The following is a 22191-nucleotide window of genomic DNA, read 5'->3' on the forward strand; positions in this document are numbered from 1 at the left end:
GAATTTATCTTTAAGTCCTTTATCTTATAAGAAATGAAAACAATACCCCAAAGTTTTATAAAAAGCACCACTATCAACCCCAAGAAATCACATTTAAACTGCTCTTTAAGACTTTTAACTATTCGTTGATTAGAGTAACAATCAGAGTAGTAGAACTAAAAAGCCAACAATGATCATTTCGTGTACTAACAAAAAACAAGTACACACTAGTTTCTGTTTTCTTTCTACTTGGAGAAGAATTTGTCCCAATCACGAAGCGAAGAATCAACGGAATCATCAGGGAGAAGTTTGGGAATCCTCTCGGCACGAATGAACTGTTTCAGAATAGCTTTCTCTTCATCGATTTGTTTCTTTTCTTTTCTGTCTTTTGGTTCTATCTTCCTTTTCTCTTCCAATATCCACTTGAAAAGCTCCTTTTGCTCATCTTCTGGTATCGGTTTCCTTGCTACCTTTACATGTTCGGTTGCCACAGTCTGAAACATGGATTGATCAGCTGCATCTGTAAATTCAAACAGCGGATCCAGCTCAAGGATCGGTTTGGTTTCTTCCTTCTCCGGCATTGCAGTTTCTGCTTCCTTAGCCTTATCAGTCTCTGCAACTCTGCTGATTTCTGCACCTTTCTTCTCGACCTCTGTGTTAACAGCACCCTTTTTCACACCTTTATTCCTGGCCTCGCTGCCCTTTTTAACTTTCCTCTTCTCGTCCGCATCAATATCCTTTTCTCGTTTTATCGCAAATATATAAGCTGCAGAAACAAAGGATCAAAATCAGCCAACATTGAAGTGGACTATCATGAATGCTATAACATAAGAAATCAAGCATGTTTTTCTCAATTCTGATTTAGACCACGCTTATAGTTCTTCTGCCAGCAAAAAAAATCGATATGGATTTAGTGAGAGTATGATACAGAAACCTAGTTCAGGGAGTAATGCTGAAACATTAATTCAAAAGAATAGAGTACAAGACAATAAGATGTGCAATCATGTCCATGAACCAGAAAATTTACAAGAACCTGTGTGCATCCTCTATTCAACGCAGCTGCTTATCCAAGATATATATACACACACACAAAGAGATATAGATAGTTTCTAAATACTGCATTTGCTTAAATCAATGTCTTTTCGTATCGCTGAGTAACTGAGATGCAGGTCCAAGAAAATGTCCGTTCAATGAGCATGCTCTAATATCTGATAATAGAATAGAGAATCAAAGTAATGCCATGGAATAATCAGCTTTCTTCGAGAATCAAAGCAAGGACAACAACAACGGTCCAAGTGATAAATTGTAGCAAGAATTCGATTCGTTTCTTGAAACATTAATAAAATAAAAGGAAAGAACTTTCTCATCTAGGCATTACATCAAACACATTACGGACGTAAAACTAAAAACCCAGTAAGAAAGTAATGCACTTTCTAACCTGCAAAACCAAGATTGAAGATCATCGTAGCTCGCCAGCCGACTTTTTGCAGTTTAGAAACGACTTTCTGGGGAGGTTCGGATCCAGAAGGAGATGATTCCATCGATTCCGATGGAGATTTCGCGACTTATAGAGTTTCTCGTGCAATTTAAGTATCGTTGGGAAAAAAAAAAGAAAATGTAGGTCTTAAAACCCTAATTTGATGAAATCCTCCGTTTCTTCTACTTGTGATTGATTAGCTTCCCTGCCTTATTCCTCAAGCAATAGATTGATTCTCGTTTCTCTCGGAACAAAGTTGTTCGCTTTGATCTTCTCTGACTGATCTTGACGGTCTCATCTCTCATGTAGGCTTTTCCGATTGGATTTTGAAAGTCTCTAATTCATCAAGAGACTTCCTGAAGCCTATTAAGCTGGAGGACCATTTACCTTAAAGCCCAAAAAAGTAAAACAATTAAGCAAACATTTCATACCCTTATTTTACTGTATAGTTTTTTATTTGGTCTCTAAAATCTAAATAATGACCAGGTGTCTGTCTCTGATTTGCTATGATCAGATTGTTTAGTGTCTGTTAATATGATTCTGAGAATTTCTTCAAAATCCTACGAAATAAATCCGTGTTGGGAATCACCAAGTCCTATTGCTAAACGTGATTAACAGTTTTTCTTTCTTTCTAATGAAGACAAGTATACAACAATGCAAACATCATTTAAGATGTGAGGAATCAAGAACACAGTTTCCAAATTTTGCGATGCTTAGTATTATTTTGTTTTAAAATGACCCTTCTGTCTTGCATTTGAACATCATTTGAATCGCATAATGTTGTCACAAGCTCAATGCAACTCTGATTTTATAGCGGGATTAGTCTCATCTGGTTTCAGAGAAGGAATCATTAGGTTCAGGCCAAGCACTGAAAGCTTAAACCAAAACACATAAAGTTGGTCCGATTTGATTTAACATCTCAGTTGAACAAAACAGCACCTAAGAGTCTGATAAAAAGGATCAGGAACCAAAACCATGTACCCCTAAATGATATGGAAAGGTCCTAAAAGCTACCATCAAATATCTCAAAAGACAAACCAGCCTTACAAAAACCGCTAAACCCCGCATTAGGTTACCATAGGCGATAGATAGATAGGCAATGGTTTTTCTTTACTCTTAAGGCTTGGAGGCACAAGTCAAAACATGCGACTTGAACTTCTCCAATTCTGCCACGACTTCTTCTTCTGGTCTGTAAATCAAGTCACTCATCCGCCATATCTGCCATAGAAGAAAGTATAAACAACATTTTCTGCTTTATCGATAAAATTGCTTATTGAGGTACCAAGAATGTATTTTGAAGGTTACCTGCAATGTTCCACCCCCACCAGTAGTCTCACAGTCATCAGAAACACTGACAATAGTCCAAGGGTCTGAAGCATTCCAGTGGAAATCAACAACTTTGTCCCTAAGAAGGTTTATAAACATGGGAAATTAGAAGCAAGTAATATAAGAAAGCAATCAAGAGAATTAGAATCAAGTTTTTAAGAACCTGTGACCAGCATGCTGGAAGAAGAGCCCAGCGGGGCTTTTAGCTGCACGATCAGACTTCTTACTGACCTGGTGGATAATTAAACAAACCAAACATGAGTACAATAAATATGTTTCAATGATGATAGTGAAGAAAGCTTAATTTCAGATATATCTGAGTGAATTATGTACACACCCTGTCATAATCCCAGATGTTCAAGAGACCATCTTCTGCAGAGCTCCCAAAGACGGATGACTTATCAGGAGACCACTGAATTGGGTTAACAAGATAGTGTCAGTGGGTTAAGAGATATACATAATACGAAGAAGGATAAAAATATAGCAGTTGTTTACACCTGAACACAAAGAACAGCAGCTTTGTGGCCCTCAAATTTGTAAATAGGTGACCCGACTCCATTAGCGGTAAGCTTCCTACGATCAAACAACCGGACAGTGTTGTCTGCTGACCTGAAACATTCATCAATATCTAATGAGTACATGTATGCATATGCTAAACGTTTTCTTAATTAGATACTAAGTGTGCATTAATCATCTGTTTGTACGTATTTCTCCATACCCTGTCAGGATCAGATTGTCGTCATGAGGATTCCAATCGACACAATGAAGATCAGCATCATGCGCCTTTTCAACCTGGAAACAAAAAGCAAGATAAAATATAAAAGAAGGTAAAAATCTTCAAACTTTTGATAGGACTAAGAAGATAGTGTACCTTCGTGACAGGGTTTGTGCCAGTTCTTGCATCCCATAGTATAAGGCAAGAATCATCACCAACACTGCAGAATTCTTGTGCACTTCACGACATAAAATTTCACCAGAAGCATCATTAGTAAAGCATGGAAATATCTGCATTTTGTATAAAAATACACGATGTCAATAGGAGGAGTCTGTTCTAAGAAGTTACCTCGTCGGGCTGAATGCCACATCTTCAACTGTATCTTCATGGCCATGATATACACCTCGTGGGCCAACAGTAGGACTCTCATTCTTATCACTACCTTCACCAGTCTGTTTGATGATAGATCCAGAAGATTTGGAATCTGTCCCAACCGTTGTGATGTGATCTTGGATACTCCACAAAACAACTGACTTATCCTTGCCTAAGAGAAGAAACTTTGTATGAGAAACTGGCAAACCACAGGATTGAATACTACAAATCACAGAAACACAAACCTCCAGAGAGCACAAAGGGTTCGGTTGGGCACATTGCAAGAGCAAATTCAGCATTATCTTGGTGCCCAGTTAGTATCTGCAAGAAAAATGGTTCGTTCAGATGATGCAAACAATAGGCAGAAGATATCAAAGAGATATATCACTTCCAATGATGAGAAAAATACAAGAATGAAGCGCAAGCAATGATTTGCAACAACATTCTCAGAAGTGGACATACCAAATCTGGACGGGAATTTGCAGCTCCAAGCACAGCATGACGGTTTGGTTGGGTTTCAACATCCCAAATGAGAACCTGGAATCAGCATATTGTATTCAGATAACTGAAACCGGTAATACGTCAAAAACAAAGGATGCTCTTTGACTGCCAAATAAAGAGATATGAAACCAGCATATTTCAAGTTGCTATGACCATAACAATAGAAGAAGCAGCACTTACATCAGGACTGTCGGTGTGAGTAGCAACAATCTTACTATTCTGTGGGAGTTCCCTGATTCTGTTAACCTGCAATTGCAAATTAGTAATGAATACACATCAAAATTTACTTTCACCAAAGTGCCAAAGGAGTAAATTCATGGACCGATGAAACAGCGGTGCAGATACAATTAACGAACCAAATAGAACTAGAAAGAACAATGTCAATACAGAAAAATCTCAAGAGTGGGCAGAATTCACACCTCTCCAGGGTGAATGATGGTCTTGTACTTCTTCACAAATGGAGAACGTGCTTCTTCATTGAACTGAAAAACACATTTGCAGAAGATAGTATAAAAGTGTCACAACAGGAAATCCATTGTAGTGTGATAAGCAAAAGGCACAAGATAAGTATAAACCACAAAATACCTGAGAAATGTGCTCTGCTGCAGCGACCCTTGGCTTAACAACTTCACAATTTGCTATGACCAAAGTATTGGGCACACTTCCATCAGTCTGGTGACACAACCAAGAAAAAAAAACAGTATGATGAGAACAACTTTCTGAAATGTTTACTGTAAGCAAGATAAAGAGAAAACGAAAAACTTACTTGCTCTGAGAGATAGAGACGCTGGCGATTCTTGTAGGTTGCTTGCTCAAGCTGCGGACCCCATCTGTTAAAAACCAACCAACAATTCACCAAATGAAAACTCTTAGCACAACAACTAAAGACTTGATCAGATATAAACAAACACAGCTAAACATCAGAGAAATTGAAATTTCCTCAAAAACATTAGTAACCAACAAAGTAATTCCATGAATAGAACATCAGATATATCAAGGCATGACGACAGAGCCACATCCAAAACCAAAACCCTAACTAGAACAATCGCAAAAATCTCACTTCAAACCCAGAAATCGAGAAAATGTATGTGTCCATCTCTCAGCATTTTACTAAATTCATACCAAATTAAGCGGAAGGTACGATTTAAAACAGAAACCCTAGAAGAGAAAAAAGTGGAAGACCTGCAAGAGAGTGAAGGCCAGACGAGGTTATGGTTAGCGAGCCAGTCGTAGAGAATGGGGACGAGACCTTTCCACTGAGAGTACTTCTCGTCAACACTCGGCGTCTGCTGCGTTTTCTTCCCACTTTCTTTCATTTTGCCACCGCTCTGTTGCTGCGACGACGGCGTCTGAGAATAGTCCTTGCTTTTAGGTTTCCGACCTCTCTTCTTCGGCCCAGAAGCTCCGGTTCCTCCGCTCGGTGTCGTTGCTTGAGGAGACACTGCTGCTGCTTCGTCGCTCTCCATTTTCCTCTCTCTCTCTCTCTCTCTTTTTTTTTCTTCTTTCGTTGGATTTTTTTTTTTTGGTCTTTGCTTTCAGTGTCTCTATATCTCTCTGCTGCGTTTTACAAATACAAACAAAACAATCACCGTTTCCCATTTCTACTTTATTTTTTATTTTTTTTATTCGGTATTTGATAATCAACATAAATTTTTAATTCCGATAATTTACAATTATAGTGGTGTTAAGCGTCTACTACATGGATTAGTAATTTCAGACATATTTCATGATTTAGTAACTTCATAATTCATATCCAAACTTGTTACGTAACTTCATAATTCATATCCAAACTTGTTACAACCTTCAACATATGACGTTTTTAAAAGGACAATTAGGTCCCCGGATCTTCAATTTTGATATCAAAATACTAAGTTGGTTAAAGATTTTAGCCTTGTGGTGATAGTTTTCTAATAAATAATGATAGAAAACATATGAAATAGTTTAATTAAAGTATCGTGATGTTTCCTACTAATTTTTTGGACGTTGTGTCTTCTTCTCAATAAAATGACATTTGAAGATTAGGTCATAGTTGCCTTTTAAATAGTGTTTTGCAAAGATTTCAAGGCTTTTAACACATGGAGCAATAAAACTCAATGTTTTAGGATTTTATGACTAAGCTCATTTCTATAAACCTAAACATATGTTTGTTTTGCACATCTAAACCTAAAAACTTTATTTCGTTTGTTCTCCGCTGTCTAAACCTAAAATCTACTTTTCGTTTGTTCTTTGCCGTCTAAACCTAAAGTTGCATTTCCGTCATATCTTTCTCTTCTGTGGATTTGATGTCAGTTAACTACCTATGGGACTTGGAGAGCGTTATGAGAATTGGGGTTCTGATCACTCCGAACGAAAGACTATTTCCCGATCATCATGGATTTGGTGGTCTGATGGTTATGGGTAAAATTTGATTATGATTATCGTTAAAACTTAAAAGTTACATAGAAATAGTATCATTTTTAAATTTCGCCTCAAATTCCTATAATCTTAGTCACAACACTGCTTTTATTACTAGTCTAAGTTCCGTGCATAAAAATATCAGAAATTTTTTATTGAACAACAAATTAAATAGAGTTGCGAACTAGCTATTATTATCACTATAAAAATCACAAGTAAAATGGAATTAGTAAGTCTATTGAATTTGTTATCCAAAAAATAAAGTTTTGAATTTTTGATACACAAAGCTTTTCACGGTAGTAAGAGACAGGGGATATAAGCGTTTGAGATATGTGTAACGCAAGCCCAATTTTAATCAAATGTCAAATATCATGAGTCAAAATCCGTAAAAGTGTTTTTTTTTTTTTACAGCAAAATAAATTCATCCATTTAAGCTAGAAACGGACGGTTTTCTACGGGAGAAAACCAGTCCGGAGTTGAGGAGCTTACATGAGAAAAAATAGAATTACGTGCCCTTGCCTTCTTAGCGAAACAATCGGCACAGATATTTTTTAAACGTGGAATAAAATCTAAGGAAAAATGAGGGAAACCAAGTTTTAAAGCATTGAAATCTTCTAACTCTGAAGCAAAAGCGGGCCACTCATCTGGAGTGTCCAATAGCTGGGTCAGCTCCTTGCAATCTGTCTCAAAGGCAACATTAAAGATAGATAAAGATGTGAGGGATCGCATTGCCCAGAGAAGCGCTTCAAACTCTGTGTGGAGTGGGGATAAACATTGTCGAAAACACTTGAGTCCGAGATTAATAAGCTGAGAGTCTGAGATAAGAATCCATCCAATGCCGCATAAAGTGCCTTCGTCTGTCCAAGAGCCATCAACCTGACAAGTCAAAAGATCTGAAACAGTGGATCGCGAACCTGGGTCTATAAGGGGCGGTTGAGAATCAATGATCAACTCTCTGGCTCTTGCGATGCGAAAAGACTCTGCTTCTTTGCAGGCGAGCTGAAGCGTATCTGCAGGGTGAACTTCTGATTTCTCAAAAACTTTTGAGTTTCGAGCTTTCCAGATGAACCACAAAATCCATGGAAAGTCTCTGATAGCTTCTTCCCTTACTCCAAGCCCCTTTGCTCTCCAGTAAAGATGGTCTAAGTTTGCGAAAATCGAGGGAGCAGGAATGGCTCAAGATGATAAAATAAACTAAACATAATCTCTACAAAGCACTTTTCATAAGGAAACTAAGACCTAATCTTGAAATGTTATTTTGCTTAGAACAAGAAACAAATAAGTTCTAGTACTTTTAAAATTATTAATCTTTTTACAACTTTTGCTTTAGTAGATGTACAATATGTCTCTCTAGATTTCAAAGTTTCATTTATGATCATCTAATTAAATCACAAAAATTATCAATAAGAACCAATATAAGTTACTAGCTATGCTCAACGATAGATTTTAAATATTCATCTTAGATATGATTTCACACTAAATAATAATAATTTGATACATAAATAATATATGTTACAATGTATCATTAATTAAAAGATGAAGCTCGGTTTTTTTCTTCTCTTCCTTAATATTCATCGGGTTCATGGAGGTAGGCTTTGTGTAACATAATCTTCCAAATGAGCTTTTGCATCACACCGAATCCACCACTTATATATAGGATCCTTTGTCCAAGCATTACCTTCCATGATTATGGAAGTTGCTAGTATTTGTTTTTTTTCTTCGGGAACATGCCTCATCATCTTAATGATATTTGGCGTGCCAAACAATTCATTAGCACTTTCATATTGACTTTGCTTAAAATTATATAAAATTAAATAAATTAATATCAAGTAAAAAGTTTAGCAGAAGAGAATAGTAAGCAAAAAAGTAAGAATAAAAAAAATACAATTTATATGGAAAATATTTCGCATATTCGCAGTTTTGGGGACAGTTTTTGTTTCTGGTGATACATACAGAGTAAGGACGATGGTTCCCTAGAGGTTCCATAACAATTTGTTCTTTTAGAAATAAAAATATATTGATTAAGTAATTATATGATGAATGAAAATACATGCATTATCAAATAAGTATTTATAGATAATATTTGCAAAATGCAGTCAGAGAAATTTATTAGAGATCCAAATATGAAGATGTGCTTCAAAACTCAATAAATTCATTCATTTTATTCTGTTTTAGAAATAAATTGAGATTACATTTGACTTTAAAAATTTAATGTTATAGATATCCTAATTTTTGATATATATGGACAGATGGACTAACCATCCAATCGTTGAAATCAAACTATTTCTAATCACATAAGTAATTAGACAAAAAAAAATTGATAAAATCTATTCCTATTTAATAATAAAAAATATTTTAGTTACATCAGATTCTTCATCTTATCATGGTTTTAATTGTTTGATCTTGAACTTCACAATATTGTTAGAAGGCATTAAAGTCTTTTAACCCAAATTCATAAATCGCCGAAGGGTGGATGAGGAATGTGAGATTTTTGTAGATATAATTAATGAGGAATGTCAACCATTTACCTATCATGACTTTAGCAACATCATCAATGTGATTATCGGTGCTATTTCTAATTAGTAATTATACCAAGATATACCAACTTTGTTCCATAACAAAAATATTTATAGTGGTTACTCATATTTGGTGTCCATAGAATAACTCAATTACTATAGTGTTCAACTATAATCAAAATTTTGTATATTTTTTATCGTTCTTCGTTTATCAACGTTATTCCATAAAAAAACAATTTTATTTATTTCATGCTTGTTATATCAATTGAGAGAGAGAGAGAGAGAGAGTATTGATAAAAGTTAACTTATCAGAGAGAAATGGTGGCTTAGACTTTCAAAACTATTTTATAAAAACTATAATATTCACACTTAGACACTCAAACTATGTCAATTATATAGTTATGAAAAGATCAGTCGAGAGCATGACCGTGGAAGAGGAGAAAGAGAAGGTTTAAGACGAATGAATTTGATCTTTAATCGGATTCTGTGGGGTTTGGTTGGTTTCTTTAAATCTCAAAATCTCTCAAGACATTTAGAGACATGCTAAGACTCAATAATAGCAAGGGTCTCAAGATTTTAAAATGCACAAGAGATAAGAAGATGGTCGAGAAGTAATCGGCTAAGGAGGAGGATGGAAATGGTAGTGGTGTTTTGGTGGAGGATAAGGTGAACTTATATATAGAGATGAGAGAGCTAGCTAGCAAGAGTAAGGTTACAAAAAGATGGCGAGAAACTGTGAACACGAGCAGATTATCTCTCATAAATTTCAGATTATGTTCTTTGCTTGTTAATGTGAGTCCTTTTTCTGGATTTACTCAAGTCAAGCCCGTAATCTCCGTGAAGAGTTTTTCAACTCTCCATGATGACCAACATTCCCAATCTCCTTGTGGTGAAGGAATAATGCAAGAATTTCGAAAATTATATAGGTGTATTGGTCGGCGAATATGGGATCCAGGAAAATCAAATCTACAGAGAAGCAATGAATTGGTGAAAGAGAAGATATATACTATGTGTTATCAACCGGCAACGATGTGTAAGGCGTTTCAAAAAACATGATCAAAATCCATTTCAAGCAACATATCAATATATTCTTTTAATGAGAGTGATGCGAAAAAACATTTTGGAGTTTCATCTATAGGATGTTAGCCTTTTACAAGTATATGAAGAGGGTACTTAACAGAGTTTATATGTTGCATGTAAGGCTTCCGTTTGGAAAGCATGGTCATTTCCACTTCTTCATCGAAATTGTGTTCAATTACCTTTAATTGTTTCAACGGTTGTATTTGAATGGATTTTATGTATCATGTAAAATTCTTATTTTATAATATGATCGATTTGCCATGTTAAAAAAAAAAAAAAATTTACCTAATAATCCTCCTAAATCTCATAATAGGAGGCTACTCTAAAATTTTCAGAATTTTCGAAAAGTTGACAAAACAATAAGATTTCATTTTTCCGTAAATCTTATAAAAAAGACAATAAAATTTTTCGAAAAATGAAATCTTATAAAAAACAGACATTAAAATTTCATTAGAAAGTTGACAAAACAATAAGATTTCATTTTTTCTACTTTAGGAATAATTTGATATTTCATTTTGACTTCACTATTCAATATATTTATTTGGTATAATTATATATGGTAATCTTCCGCAAGTTGATAGGGTGTCCAGAAGTAACAAAATTAATATTTCTATTTAATAGCGATATCTAATTCTTTCGTTATAATTCTCTTCTTCAAAATCAAATCAGAGAGAGAGAGAACGAAAAAAAAATAATGGCTAATCTTCGTCTAATAATCACAGTTTTGATTTGTTTATTCTCGAGCTTCACCAAATCATCAAACGTTATTAAAATTGATTTACCTAAATCCCTTAACCTCACCCTCTCCACCGATCCTTCCATCATCTCCGCCGCCTCTCATGACTTCGGAAACATCACCACCGTGACCCCCGGCGGTGTTATCTGCCCTTCCTCCTCCGCCGATATATCTCGTCTCCTCCAATACGCCGCGAACGGAAAAAGTACATTCCAAGTAGCGGCTCGTGGCCAAGGCCACTCCTTAAACGGCCAAGCCTCCGTCTCCGGCGGAGTAATCGTCAACATGACATGTCTCACTAGCGTGGTGGTTTCAAAAGATAAGAAGTATGCTGACGTGGCGGCCGGGACGTTATGGGTAAATGTGTTAAAGAAGACGGCGGAGGAAGGGGTGTCGCCGGTTTCTTGGACGGATTATTTGCATATAACCGTCGGAGGAACGTTGTCGAATGGTGGCATCGGTGGTCAAGTGTTTCGAAACGGTCCTCTTATTAGGAACGTCCTTGAATTGGACGTTATAACTGGTACGCATCTTCTAAAAACTTTGATGCATTAGAAAAAAATACTATTTCTTTAGTATTTTTTGGTACCATATGTTTAATGTTTTATAGTTGTGCTTAACTTTTTGCACCACACGCAATGGAATCTTCGAAACACAAAATGCGTAACGCATCTATATGTTTTTTTTGTACATATTATATGTTGTTCATGGAACTTTTGTGGTATCTCCAAAGAAATAAAGTAATTATATACACATTTATAAATGTAATTAAAGACTATAATTTATCTCTTTAATTTATACAATTGGTAGCGTGTTAATTTGGGATTTTCGTAATGTACATGCATGACGCATGCATATAGAGCCTTTTGGTTTCTTAGATTTTTTTGTGCTATTTTAAATTTTTAATCGTGTGGTATATTTCTAAAATAGGAAAATTTCAGATTTTTTCTTTAAACTTACACTTTTTTAATTATTATTGTTATTATGGATTTTGAAAATATAATTTCAGGGAAAGGGGAAGTGTTGACATGCTCGCGACAGCTAAATCCAGAATTGTTCTATGGAGTTTTAGGAGGTTTAGGCCAATTTGGAATTATAACGAGAGCCAGAATTGTTTTGGACCATGCACCTAAAAGGGTACGTATCATCACATCTTACCATTTATCTGAATAGAACCGAACCGGGAAGGATAATGTCTGATTAAAACATTTATGATATATATTACATGCACTAAGAGAGACGTATGGATCACAAATCATGAAGCTTTCTTAGATGGTATCTTAAAACTTAAATTAGGTAGGAGTTTGAAATTTAGGTCAAAGTCTTAAGTTGCATCAATTTGAACAAAATCTATGCATTGAATAAAAAAAGATATGGCTTATTTTATTTAAGTATAGTTTATAATCCTAGGACTGGTTCTAGTTGTCCAATCTTGTCTTATGCGTGCAAATCTTTTTGATGTCAATATATAATCCTTGTTTATTCGAGTCAAGCTCCTTCATTAGTCAAATATACTCCAAAGTTTGGAATATAGTCTTTTGACTAATTAGAATCTTACAACCGATAAACACTATAATAGGTTATCATTTTAGAAATAATGTAAGGTCGCTAGTAAAACAGATTTGGTCATATTACACGATGACGTTCTATGTTTTATTTTCAACTATTCATTACGTAAACTTATATCTTTAACCCCTAAAATTCGAAAATAGTTTATTTTCTTATTTTAACACCCCTTTTCAATTTCCATTGCATTACATATTTTACTTTATATGTGAAAATAATATGGTTTCTTTATTCTTTATATGTGTGTATAAATTAAATTAATGGAATTGTTTTCTCTCAAATGAAATTGTGTAGGCCAAATGGTTTCGGATGCTCTACAGTGACTTCACAACTTTTACGAAGGACCAAGAACGTTTGATATCAATGGTCAATGATATTGGAGTTGACTATTTAGAAGGTCAAATATTTCTATCGAACGGCGTCGTAGATACCTCTTTTTTCCCACCGTCCGACCAATCTAAAGTCGCTGACTTAGTGAAAGAGCACGGTGTCATTTATGTTCTTGAAGTAGCCAAGTATTATGATGATCCCAATCTTCCCATCATAAGCAAGGTACTACACATTTAAATGATCATCATTGCACCACATTAAGATATTCATCATCATCGTAGTCATTTTGTTTTCTTGCATCTTATGCTTCTCATTATCTACAATACATCACTTATACTATTGTGTAGGTTATTGACACATTAACGAAAAGCTTAAGTTACTTGCCCGGGTTCATATCAATGCATGATGTCCCCTACTTCGATTTCTTGAACCGTGTACAAGTCGAAGAAAACAAACTCAGATCATTGGGGTTATGGGAAGTTCCTCATCCATGGCTTAACCTCTACGTTCCTAAATCTCGGATTCGTGATTTTCATGACGGTGTTGTCAAAGACATTCTTCTTAAGCAAAAAACAGCTTCGGGACTCGCTCTCCTCTATCCCACAAACCGAAATAAGTACGTACACTTCTCTATTCATATATATCTTCAAGAAACCAAGTAAATAAATTTTGATGTAATGATTAATTTGTTGTTATTGTTAGATGGGACAATCGTATGTCCGCGATGATACCAGAGATCGATGAAGATGTTATCTATATAATCGGACTGCTACAATCCGCTACGCCACAGAATTTGCCAGAAATGGAGAGCGTTAACGAGGAGATAATTAGGTTTTGCAAGGATTCAGGTATTAAGATTAAGCAATATCTAATGCATTACACTAGAAAAGAAGATTGGATTGAGCATTTTGGATCAAAATGGGATGATTTTTCGAAGAGGAAAGATCTATTTGATCCCAAGAAACTGTTATCTCCAGGACAAGACATCTTTTGATTAACGTAAATCTTAATTCTCTAATAGATTATATATGCTAATTACTTGTAGTCTCAGAGACTGCTTAATTCTTATGACCTTTTTTCCTGAACACAACAATACTGTAGTTTACTATCATAAATATATTTGAGTCGAAATAAATTTGATCAATAAGATTTAATTGAAAAATATTCTGCTTTTAGTTAACATTAAATTTCCCCATAAGAACTACAAAATTTTCTCATCCACAGCAACGATTATATGTAAATGTGATTGAACTTGCACATAAATTACAAGAGGAGAGGGAAACCGAATCCAAACCAGATTAAACCGAAAACTCTAAACCAAAGGAAGAATATTATACTAAGCCGGAGGTCTCTAATCATGCTGCTTCAACAACCACTGCAGTAGCACCAACAACAAGAGCTGGTGATTCATCATCTGTGTTGTCAGGTGAAACCACAACTCTCAGAGAATCTTCTTCCTCAGATTCAGATTCAGTTTCCTTATCTGCAGCTTCATCGGCGATGAGCTTGTCTTGGAGCTTCTTCATGAGCTCTTCTTGATCAGATTCGTTCTGTTTTAGGAATCTCTTTAAAGCCTCTTTTCCATGGTAGTTTTTACCGTTGAGATTGTAGAATGTTCCGTTTTTCGCAATGAACTTGTGCTTTATGCTCAGGTCGATTATCTCCGTGATCTTGCAGATTCCTTTGCCGAATTCAAGCTCAAACTGAGCAGTTCTAAATGGCGGAGCGAGTTTGTTCTTCACTATCTTCACGGAGACTTGACTTCCCGTTGTCTGCACAAGCATACAATCTCAGGTTTCAAACACAAGCAAATGCAGTTTGTAGACAACATTTAGTTATTCTAAGGAGCCAATAGAAAAGTTAAGTGATCACTTAAACACATATCAGGAATATAAGACAGGTCGTAAGATAAGAGCGAGCTTGGAACCCAAAATGTGTAAGCTGGTCTACGGAAGTTTACCTCTTCGCCTTTCTTGATAAGTCCAATTCGCTTAATATTCAAACGCATAGAAGCATAAAACTTCAAAGCATTTCCACCACATGTAACTTCTGTTGGACCTCCAAATCCTCCAAACGTAGATAGTTTTGATCTCACCTGTATATAAAACATTGGGAAGTAAAGATACATTCACATAAGAGACTTTACATTTCGAATACTGGAACTTTTCTACAAATTTGAGCTACTAACACTCTCTTACCTGATTTATAAAGATCAGAAGTGTTTGCGATAACGATAAAGAATGGCTCAATTTACGCAAAGCTTGGCTCATCAATCTGGCTTGCATAGCCATATGGGCATCACCCATCTCTCCCTCGAGTTCTCCTTTAGGTACAAGAGCAGCCACCTGTAAAACAAAATCACATGAAACCATGATAGACCGAAATATAGATCCCAAAGGAAAAGCATCAACCCATTATCCATCCCATATAAATCACCTTACTTACACTGTCAACTACAATAACATCAACTGAACCACTTCGGATTAAAGTGTCCACAAGACTAAGAGCCTGTTCGCCACAATCAGGCTGCGATAGAAGAAGATTTTCTGTATTTACACCGATTGCCTTAGCAAGTGACGAATCAAGAGCATGCTCAGCATCTACAAAGACACAGGTTCCTGTATGCAAAGAACTTCTTTAGGATACTACGCCATTTTAAATACAATATGACTCTGTAAAGAACATAGAAAGAAACAAGCAATAACCTCCTTGTTTTTGTGCTTCTGCAATAACATGAAGAGCAAGTGTTGTCTTTCCCGATGCTTCAGGACCATATATCTCCACAACACGCCCCTATGGAATTCACAATGGAGAGACCAATATTATTGGACTCTTCAAAGAGATACATAGACTTGTACATAAACCTCAATTAACAAAGCTAAACATCGAAACAGAACCAATCTAAAAACACACATTTTGGGGAAAGAATAATATCACCAAGAGAGATATATATACCTTAGGAAGGCCACCAACTCCCAAAGCTACATCAAGGGCAAAAGATCCGGTAGAGAAAACCGGGACATTTCTAGGAGAAACAGCACGACCGAGATACATTATGGACCCTTTGCCAAATGAACTGGTAATCTGATCAAGTGCTTGCTGAAGAGCAATCTCCTTTTTCGACATACCTTCTTCAGATGATCCATCATCTGACTTAGATTTCTTTTTAGCTTCAAAAGAAAAAACAATTGCAGAGTTAATGGCAAAAACCTCAACTTTAATAACCACAATGAGCTAAGCAATCAGAAATGGAAGTAATCTGTGGAAATACATATATTCATCAAAATCAAAAACCAATTTGAGTAAAATCGATTCATAGACACAAAGGTAAAAGCTTTAGACAACCTTTGGCAGCAAAGCCTCGGAGCTGAAACGATGGTCCAACCACACTTCTTCTAAGTACCTGCAAAACCCCATGAAACCCTTGTCAATAAAAAATTACCCAAATAAGAGAATGAATCCAAATAAAGAGACAACATTTGAGATTCTTTCTTATGCCAAATAAGCCATGAAAACGACAGTAACAGAGTTTTTTAATTTCTCGTAATACCCAAATGAGAGACAAGATAAATATACCTCTGACGAGAACAGAGAGCTTCTCAGTGAAGAAACGTTTCGGAGAATCCTCGCCATAGAAAAGCACTAAAAAGCTTCTTCTCCACTTTTTAAGCCACAGCTATAGAAACAAACCAAAAAATTGGAAAATTCCAACTACCCAGAAGTCAGACTTGTATGAACTGAGGAAGAAGAGAGACACAGAGAAAAACTGGGGAAAAAAAGGAAGAGTTTTTAGGGTTTTAGGTTTTTGCTTCCCTCCTTTTTAACCATTTTTTTGGGTTTCTTTTGATCGGTCTTTTTTACTAGTCGGCAGAGATGTTTTTGACTTGTCTTTCCCATAGAAGCTCAAACCGAAGTCTAAACCGATAAGTTAGATTGATTGGTTTTAATAAATTTACGGTTTGTAATGTTGGTTTTAATAAATTTACGGTTTGGTAATGTTGGTATAAAATTCGATCAATCTTAAGAAAACTAATTTGATTAAAATATGCGAATATAGTTTCACAAACTATCTCATTATCGAGAGAATAAATAAAATTGGATTCGAAATCTGACCAGAACGACATTAACTTAAAACAAATTCATAAGAACATTACAAATGAAAAATCAAGAGACACAAACCAAACCAAACCAAAGAACCAATTTTTTTAAGCAAACCAACCACCCAAAACTGATATATAATAAACCGGACCATGACTCTGCAAATTAAGAAACACAACCTCGGCTCAAAGACCTCATCACTCTTCTTCTTTCTTCTTCATAGATAAGCCAAGATTCTTCAGTTCTTCACTGCTGCTTGCATTCCGGTGGCCTCTCACCTGCTTGACCTTCCGCAGGTTGACTTCTTCCAGCCTTCTGTTTATAAAAAAAAGGAGACCTCATGTTAGCAATTGCATTATCAACAAGAAAAAGGTCGAGATTGATTGATTGTTAAACCTTGTGCCCAGCTGATGACTGCAACAAAACAAAAGAGAAACCACCAAATCAGTTTCAGAGGTTTTAATATTTATGTTGGAAACTTTAACTAAAAACCAAAACCACATAGTTTACCTTCTTTTTGCTCTTCTTTCCTTGATCTGCTTCTTCCTCCTCGTCATCATCCTCATCATCATCCTCCTCGTCATCCTCATCATCTTCCTCGTCATCCTCATCTTCATCAATCTCATCATCGTCCTCCTCAATATCAAGGTCATCTGCCTCAACAGCTTCACCAGTGAACCACGACACAGCATGCGAGATGATTTTCTCTTTAATTGTTGACCTACAGGATAAACAGTGAATAGATTCATATCCTAGAACTGAGATTAGCAAAGAGAACTGAAGATGAAATAGAAAGGTACAAACCCGATATCATAGTCGTGCTCCATTTGGCCTTGGAGTTCATCAGCCTGTGAAGATTAGATGATCAGATTAAAATCTAACACAATCTTAAGTACTGAATCAAAAGTTAAACTGCTTCGAAAGAGGGACATACCATATCATCATCAAGATCCTCATCATCGTCAGGAACTTGAGGTGGACTGAAAAAGTTGAAGAAACTCTCACAGTCCTCAGTCTTAGTGATCGGCTTTGTGTTTTTGGATCCTTTCTTTGGCTTCTTTTTGAGAATCTTCTGAGTCAAACACTTTCCAGGATACCACTCAATCTCGGTCCTGAACAGCAGTTAAAAATAATCAATAAAGACTTATTGTCTTCAGAAACATAAACAGTAAATACTTGATAGAGCAAAACATTACCCGAGGGCCTTCTCAAGGATAGGCTCATCTTCATCAATCATGTGATATGTCTTGGTCAAGACAGTGTTCTTGAAGTAAGGGTTCTGATCAAAGAAAAACTCAAGCTTGAACCCTTTTGGTTCTTCAACCCTACTCCACTTGATATCTTTGAGATACTTGAGAGCCCCTTCATCTCGCTCAGTTATCTAAGACCATGGGAAAAACACATAAGCATAAAGAGAATCGCCTTTTCATAAACCAAGAAAAAGAGTATTCTAAGGACGAACCTCCTCAGCAGTAATTTCATTGTTCTTCAATGCAATAAGCCAGAAATCTGGCACTCCTTTCTCTGCAGAAAAACAGTTTCATATCGATTAGAAAAAATGAGTTCATCATCATCATCATCATTAGAAACTAATAAAGTAAACATGTTTCAGTGTAAGAATTGATAAACACACCTTCTGCTTTGTCTTCTCCTTGTTCAGATTTTACATCTTCCCCTGCACCTTCAACTTCTACCACACCGTTGACAATCTCATATCGCTAGTGAGTTAGAAAAGGGAAAAACCATCACGAATGATACAGAAAGAACTAAAGACCATACAACAATAAGTATTCAAGCAAGTAGCAACAAAGAGAAGTCTTATTAAAACAAAGTCATTTGAGATGTCATGTGTTTCAAAGTTATTCTAATAATAGGAAACTAAAGACCATAAGAAGCTCACAGAATCAAAGACCGTATTCAAACCTTGGTATATAAAGGCTGATATAACTTTTGATATTTAGCTTCCAGAGCTGCCCTCTCCTCGAAGAATTTTGCTTCCATTTCATCATATTGGTTCTGCAAAGGTTTAAATACAAAAGGTATCAGATAAATTTGCTCCACCAACACTCATCAGACCTCAACAGCCAACTAATTCAAAACCACAAGATCACAAATTCAAAGACTAGTTCCATAATCATCTAAAAAGCTGAAAATTCACTCACCTGAATCTCTCTTAGAACCTCCACACGCTTCCTGACGGTTGGAGTCAAGTTTTCAAGGACATCAGAGTGTTGTCCAGCCAAATTCTGCAACTTGTTCTGCAGCAAACACATAAATCAGGAAAAGTACAATCGCTATTAAAAAAGTCACAAACTTTCAAACAACCAAATTAAGATGCAGAGACATTCGTCAAAACCAAAGAACAAGAGAAGAAGAAACCATAAGAATCAAATCAATTCTCAAAAATACTCAGAAAGAGAAAACAATCCCTAAAAGTTACATAGATGAAAATCCAATCTCCAGATAATCAAACCCAAATCATATCGTGAAGAAAACAAACTCACCTTAAGAGCATTAACAAGCCCGGCACGATTCTCCTCGTTAAGAGCTATAAGCAAAACACACAAAAAAAACTTTTTTCAGTAAATCAAGAAAAGAAAAGAGAATCCAGGCCTCGTTTCAGAGTATGATGAGATAGAATAATTTACCGGCGTTGAGATCGGACATGTTCATGTTGTCCTTGTCGTTGCTCATCTTCGCAAGAAAAGAATCTGGCGGAGGAAGAGGAAGGATAAGAAACCTTAAAACCCTAGATTTTTGGGGACTAATAAGAGAAAAAGAAATATATTTATATATAAATAAAAGGGCTTCGAGAAAATGACCACACCGAAATAACTGGACACTTTTTTATAAGCGAAAATAACATATTTTAAAATAAAAATTGCCATGATTTTTTTTTAACATCTAAGAGCATTCTATTGGTTAGAAAAAACTCACGAGAGTATTTTGATAACAAAAATAATAATATTTTTAGTATTATTGAATTATTTAACTAAAATTTTATTTATTACAAAAGTTTAACCCAATCAACAAAATACACATACATAAAAGTCTCTCATGAGTTAAAAAAAAAAAAAAAAAACGATTCTACTTTTTTTCTTCCGTTTTTCAATATTTTAATTTTTTAACAAAAAAAAATATAAGTGAGAGGCTTCTTTTAAAAATGCTCTAATGCAAATATTCCGTTTACCAAGGAGGTACAAAGAAACTTTGAAACAAAGAATCAATTGATCGAGTTTTACAGGTCAAGACATCTACTTCTGCATTTCTCTCTCGATTAACATGATTCAGAGAACATAACGGAAGTTTGGACATTCAGTGTCGAATATCATACATGAGAGTACCAATATTGTGATGGTCGTCCCCATTATTGATCAGGTTATCAAGGAATCAATTACCGGGTTGGCATTTATTCCTCCAAAAATTATCGATTTAGGTCAGATTACCAAGCATTCAGTTTTAAGCATTTCCTAGCGTAGCAAAATGACGTTATTATCCTCACCAATATGGGCTGAAAGAAAAAGAAAAAAATTCTTCCGTCGACGAATGATGATGATTTGCGATGGTGGTGGTGATGAGATCCGGTAAATGAGATGGTGGTGAAGATGTTGAGATGTGATGAGAATGATGAGTTATGGTGAACAAGATGTTGGTCACGATGATGAGATGATGAGATCCGATGCCTAATTTTGTTTAGATTTAAAAATAGAATTAGAAGTTTTGATTCGATTGATGGTTTAGATTGGAGCCCTTGGGTTTACTAGATTCCCCATAGGGTTTAGCTTCCTTGATTCAAAACGAAATTAATTGAATCCACTGAAATCATCGGATCTAAGATGGTATGGGCGACGGAGAGGTTTTGTGTTTCGAATCAGAGATCTTGTTGACGACGGATGGAGATGGTGTTGGTGGTGGAGATGTTGAGAAGCGAGGTTTATGGCCTGGAAAGCGAGAGTTGTTGGGAGATGAATCCAAAGGAAGGAGAAAGCCATGGTTGTCGTCAGAAGCAAGGAGAAGATACAGAGGGACAAAACAGTCTTTTCCCCTGGCCCAAAAATGCCTAAATTCATAAAGCCTAGAAGACATTCCATTTTTGAAAGTTTTGGGCCAAATAATGCCCATTTTAACAATATTCCCGGTTATCAAGCTCAATATTATTACCTTAGAACCAAACATGACTTAAACATTTTGCCCAAACTAGTTGGAGAACATGTAAGAAACCAAAAGCTTCGGCTTATAGAGAGAAAGTAGACGAGTTGAGTTTCACATATCCAGAAGAAGTACTTGACCTTTATCATCAAGTGAACTCATCTTCTTATGCCTCTCTTTATGACTACTTCTGCACAGTGCCGGCCCGGTAAATTTAGGTGCCCTAAGAAAAATTAAAGCCCATAAAAAAAAATTCTTTTAAATTAGATTTTTACCATTAAAAAGAATGTTGTAGTTGTCTCTAAAAGCCCACAATATTTTTAAAAGACCCTACAAAAATTATTGTATATAAGAAAACTTAACAAATTTTTAGGTAAAAAGGCCCTCAAATTTTGAGGCCCTAATCGGTGGCTTCGGTGGCTTGCCCTCTGCGTCGGCCCTGCTTCTGCATAGTTTCTCATATGAACTTGTTTTGGGGCAAATCATGTGATCAATTATTGTCTTTGACCCTATGTATATTTATTTTTTCACTTAAACTAAATACTCTTTCCATTTTTGTTTGGCTAAAAATCTATAAAATCTTTTTTATAATAAAAGATATGCAATATTCATTTACATATTAATTTTTGAGAAATTGTTAAAAATGCCCCTTTTTCAATACCCCTTTTCAAAAATACCCCCTTTGAGAGTCCATTTTTAAGTTTGCCCTCTTTTAATTTTTAATGACTATTTTACCCTTATTTGAAACAAAATTAGGTCCACAAAATACAAAATATTTTTTGGCGGGAAAAGTGATCCCCCAATTTTCCCGCCAAAACACTTGTAAAAACCTTTTAAAAACCTTGTAAAATTTTCCCGTAAAAATTTTTCCCGCCAAAAATTTTCCCGCCAAAAATTTTTTTTGCGGGAAAAGTGATTCCGCAATTTTTTTTGCGAAATTGCTAGCCCGTCC

General features: G+C 35.6%; 5 protein-coding genes and 1 pseudogene across 7 annotated transcripts; 1 reads left to right on the plus strand and 5 right to left on the minus strand.

The window, feature by feature from the left end:
• Positions 1–51: 51 nt before the first annotated feature.
• Positions 52–1779, minus strand: LOC9322100. Its single transcript, XM_021030797.1, has 2 exons — positions 1418–1779; positions 52–745 (listed from the first exon to the last, which is right to left on the minus strand). Exons 1-2 carry the CDS (start codon positions 1518–1520, stop codon positions 225–227), a joined length of 624 nt encoding a protein of 207 aa, XP_020886456.1. The 5' UTR covers positions 1521–1779; the 3' UTR covers positions 52–224.
• A 510-nt stretch (positions 1780–2289) lies between these two features.
• On the minus strand, positions 2290–5921 carry LOC9322101 (WD-40 repeat-containing protein MSI4). Its single transcript, XM_002885989.2, has 15 exons — positions 5553–5921; positions 5137–5200; positions 4956–5042; positions 4790–4852; positions 4551–4616; positions 4332–4406; positions 4115–4190; positions 3846–4041; positions 3654–3735; positions 3501–3574; positions 3280–3391; positions 3120–3194; positions 2946–3013; positions 2762–2861; positions 2290–2674 (listed from the first exon to the last, which is right to left on the minus strand). The coding sequence occupies exons 1-15, from the start codon at positions 5834–5836 to the stop codon at positions 2573–2575; spliced, it is 1524 nt and encodes a 507-aa protein (XP_002886035.1). The 5' UTR covers positions 5837–5921; the 3' UTR covers positions 2290–2572.
• Positions 5922–10801: 4880 nt separating this feature from the next.
• LOC9322103 (cytokinin dehydrogenase 2) lies at positions 10802–14027 on the plus strand. The gene is made up of 5 exons (XM_002883941.2): positions 10802–11619; positions 12106–12233; positions 12957–13214; positions 13340–13608; positions 13695–14027. Exons 1-5 carry the CDS (start codon positions 11055–11057, stop codon positions 13984–13986), a joined length of 1512 nt encoding a protein of 503 aa, XP_002883987.1. The 5' UTR covers positions 10802–11054; the 3' UTR covers positions 13987–14027.
• A 114-nt stretch (positions 14028–14141) lies between these two features.
• On the minus strand, positions 14142–16840 carry LOC110230301 (DNA repair protein recA homolog 3, mitochondrial). 2 transcript variants are annotated; one of them, XM_021032819.1, is made up of 8 exons: positions 16569–16840; positions 16338–16395; positions 15948–16162; positions 15698–15785; positions 15438–15610; positions 15191–15337; positions 14953–15087; positions 14142–14764 (listed from the first exon to the last, which is right to left on the minus strand). In XM_021032819.1, the coding sequence occupies exons 1-8, from the start codon at positions 16623–16625 to the stop codon at positions 14348–14350; spliced, it is 1290 nt and encodes a 429-aa protein (XP_020888478.1). In that variant the 5' UTR covers positions 16626–16840; the 3' UTR covers positions 14142–14347. The 2 variants fall into 2 exon arrangements, with proteins under 2 accessions (XP_020888478.1, XP_020888477.1); XM_021032818.1 differs by having other exon boundaries at positions 15429–15610; positions 16569–16806.
• A 209-nt stretch (positions 16841–17049) lies between these two features.
• LOC9320055 (nucleosome assembly protein 1;2) lies at positions 17050–19925 on the minus strand. 2 transcript variants are annotated; one of them, XM_021032688.1, is made up of 12 exons: positions 19739–19925; positions 19595–19638; positions 19253–19348; positions 19014–19106; positions 18724–18808; positions 18553–18614; positions 18287–18471; positions 18025–18202; positions 17895–17938; positions 17601–17811; positions 17487–17504; positions 17050–17405 (listed from the first exon to the last, which is right to left on the minus strand). In XM_021032688.1, the coding sequence occupies exons 1-12, from the start codon at positions 19782–19784 to the stop codon at positions 17337–17339; spliced, it is 1131 nt and encodes a 376-aa protein (XP_020888347.1). In that variant the 5' UTR covers positions 19785–19925; the 3' UTR covers positions 17050–17336. The 2 variants fall into 2 exon arrangements, with proteins under 2 accessions (XP_020888347.1, XP_020888348.1); XM_021032689.1 differs by lacking the exon at positions 17487–17504.
• A 327-nt stretch (positions 19926–20252) lies between these two features.
• LOC110230151 overlaps positions 20253–22191 on the minus strand; it is a 4125-nt pseudogene continuing 2186 nt past the window's right edge.

The sequence above is a fragment of the Arabidopsis lyrata genome (assembly GCF_000004255.2).
Source record: "Arabidopsis lyrata subsp. lyrata unplaced genomic scaffold ARALYscaffold_3, whole genome shotgun sequence".
In the NCBI taxonomy this organism is placed as follows: domain Eukaryota; kingdom Viridiplantae; phylum Streptophyta; class Magnoliopsida; order Brassicales; family Brassicaceae; genus Arabidopsis; species Arabidopsis lyrata.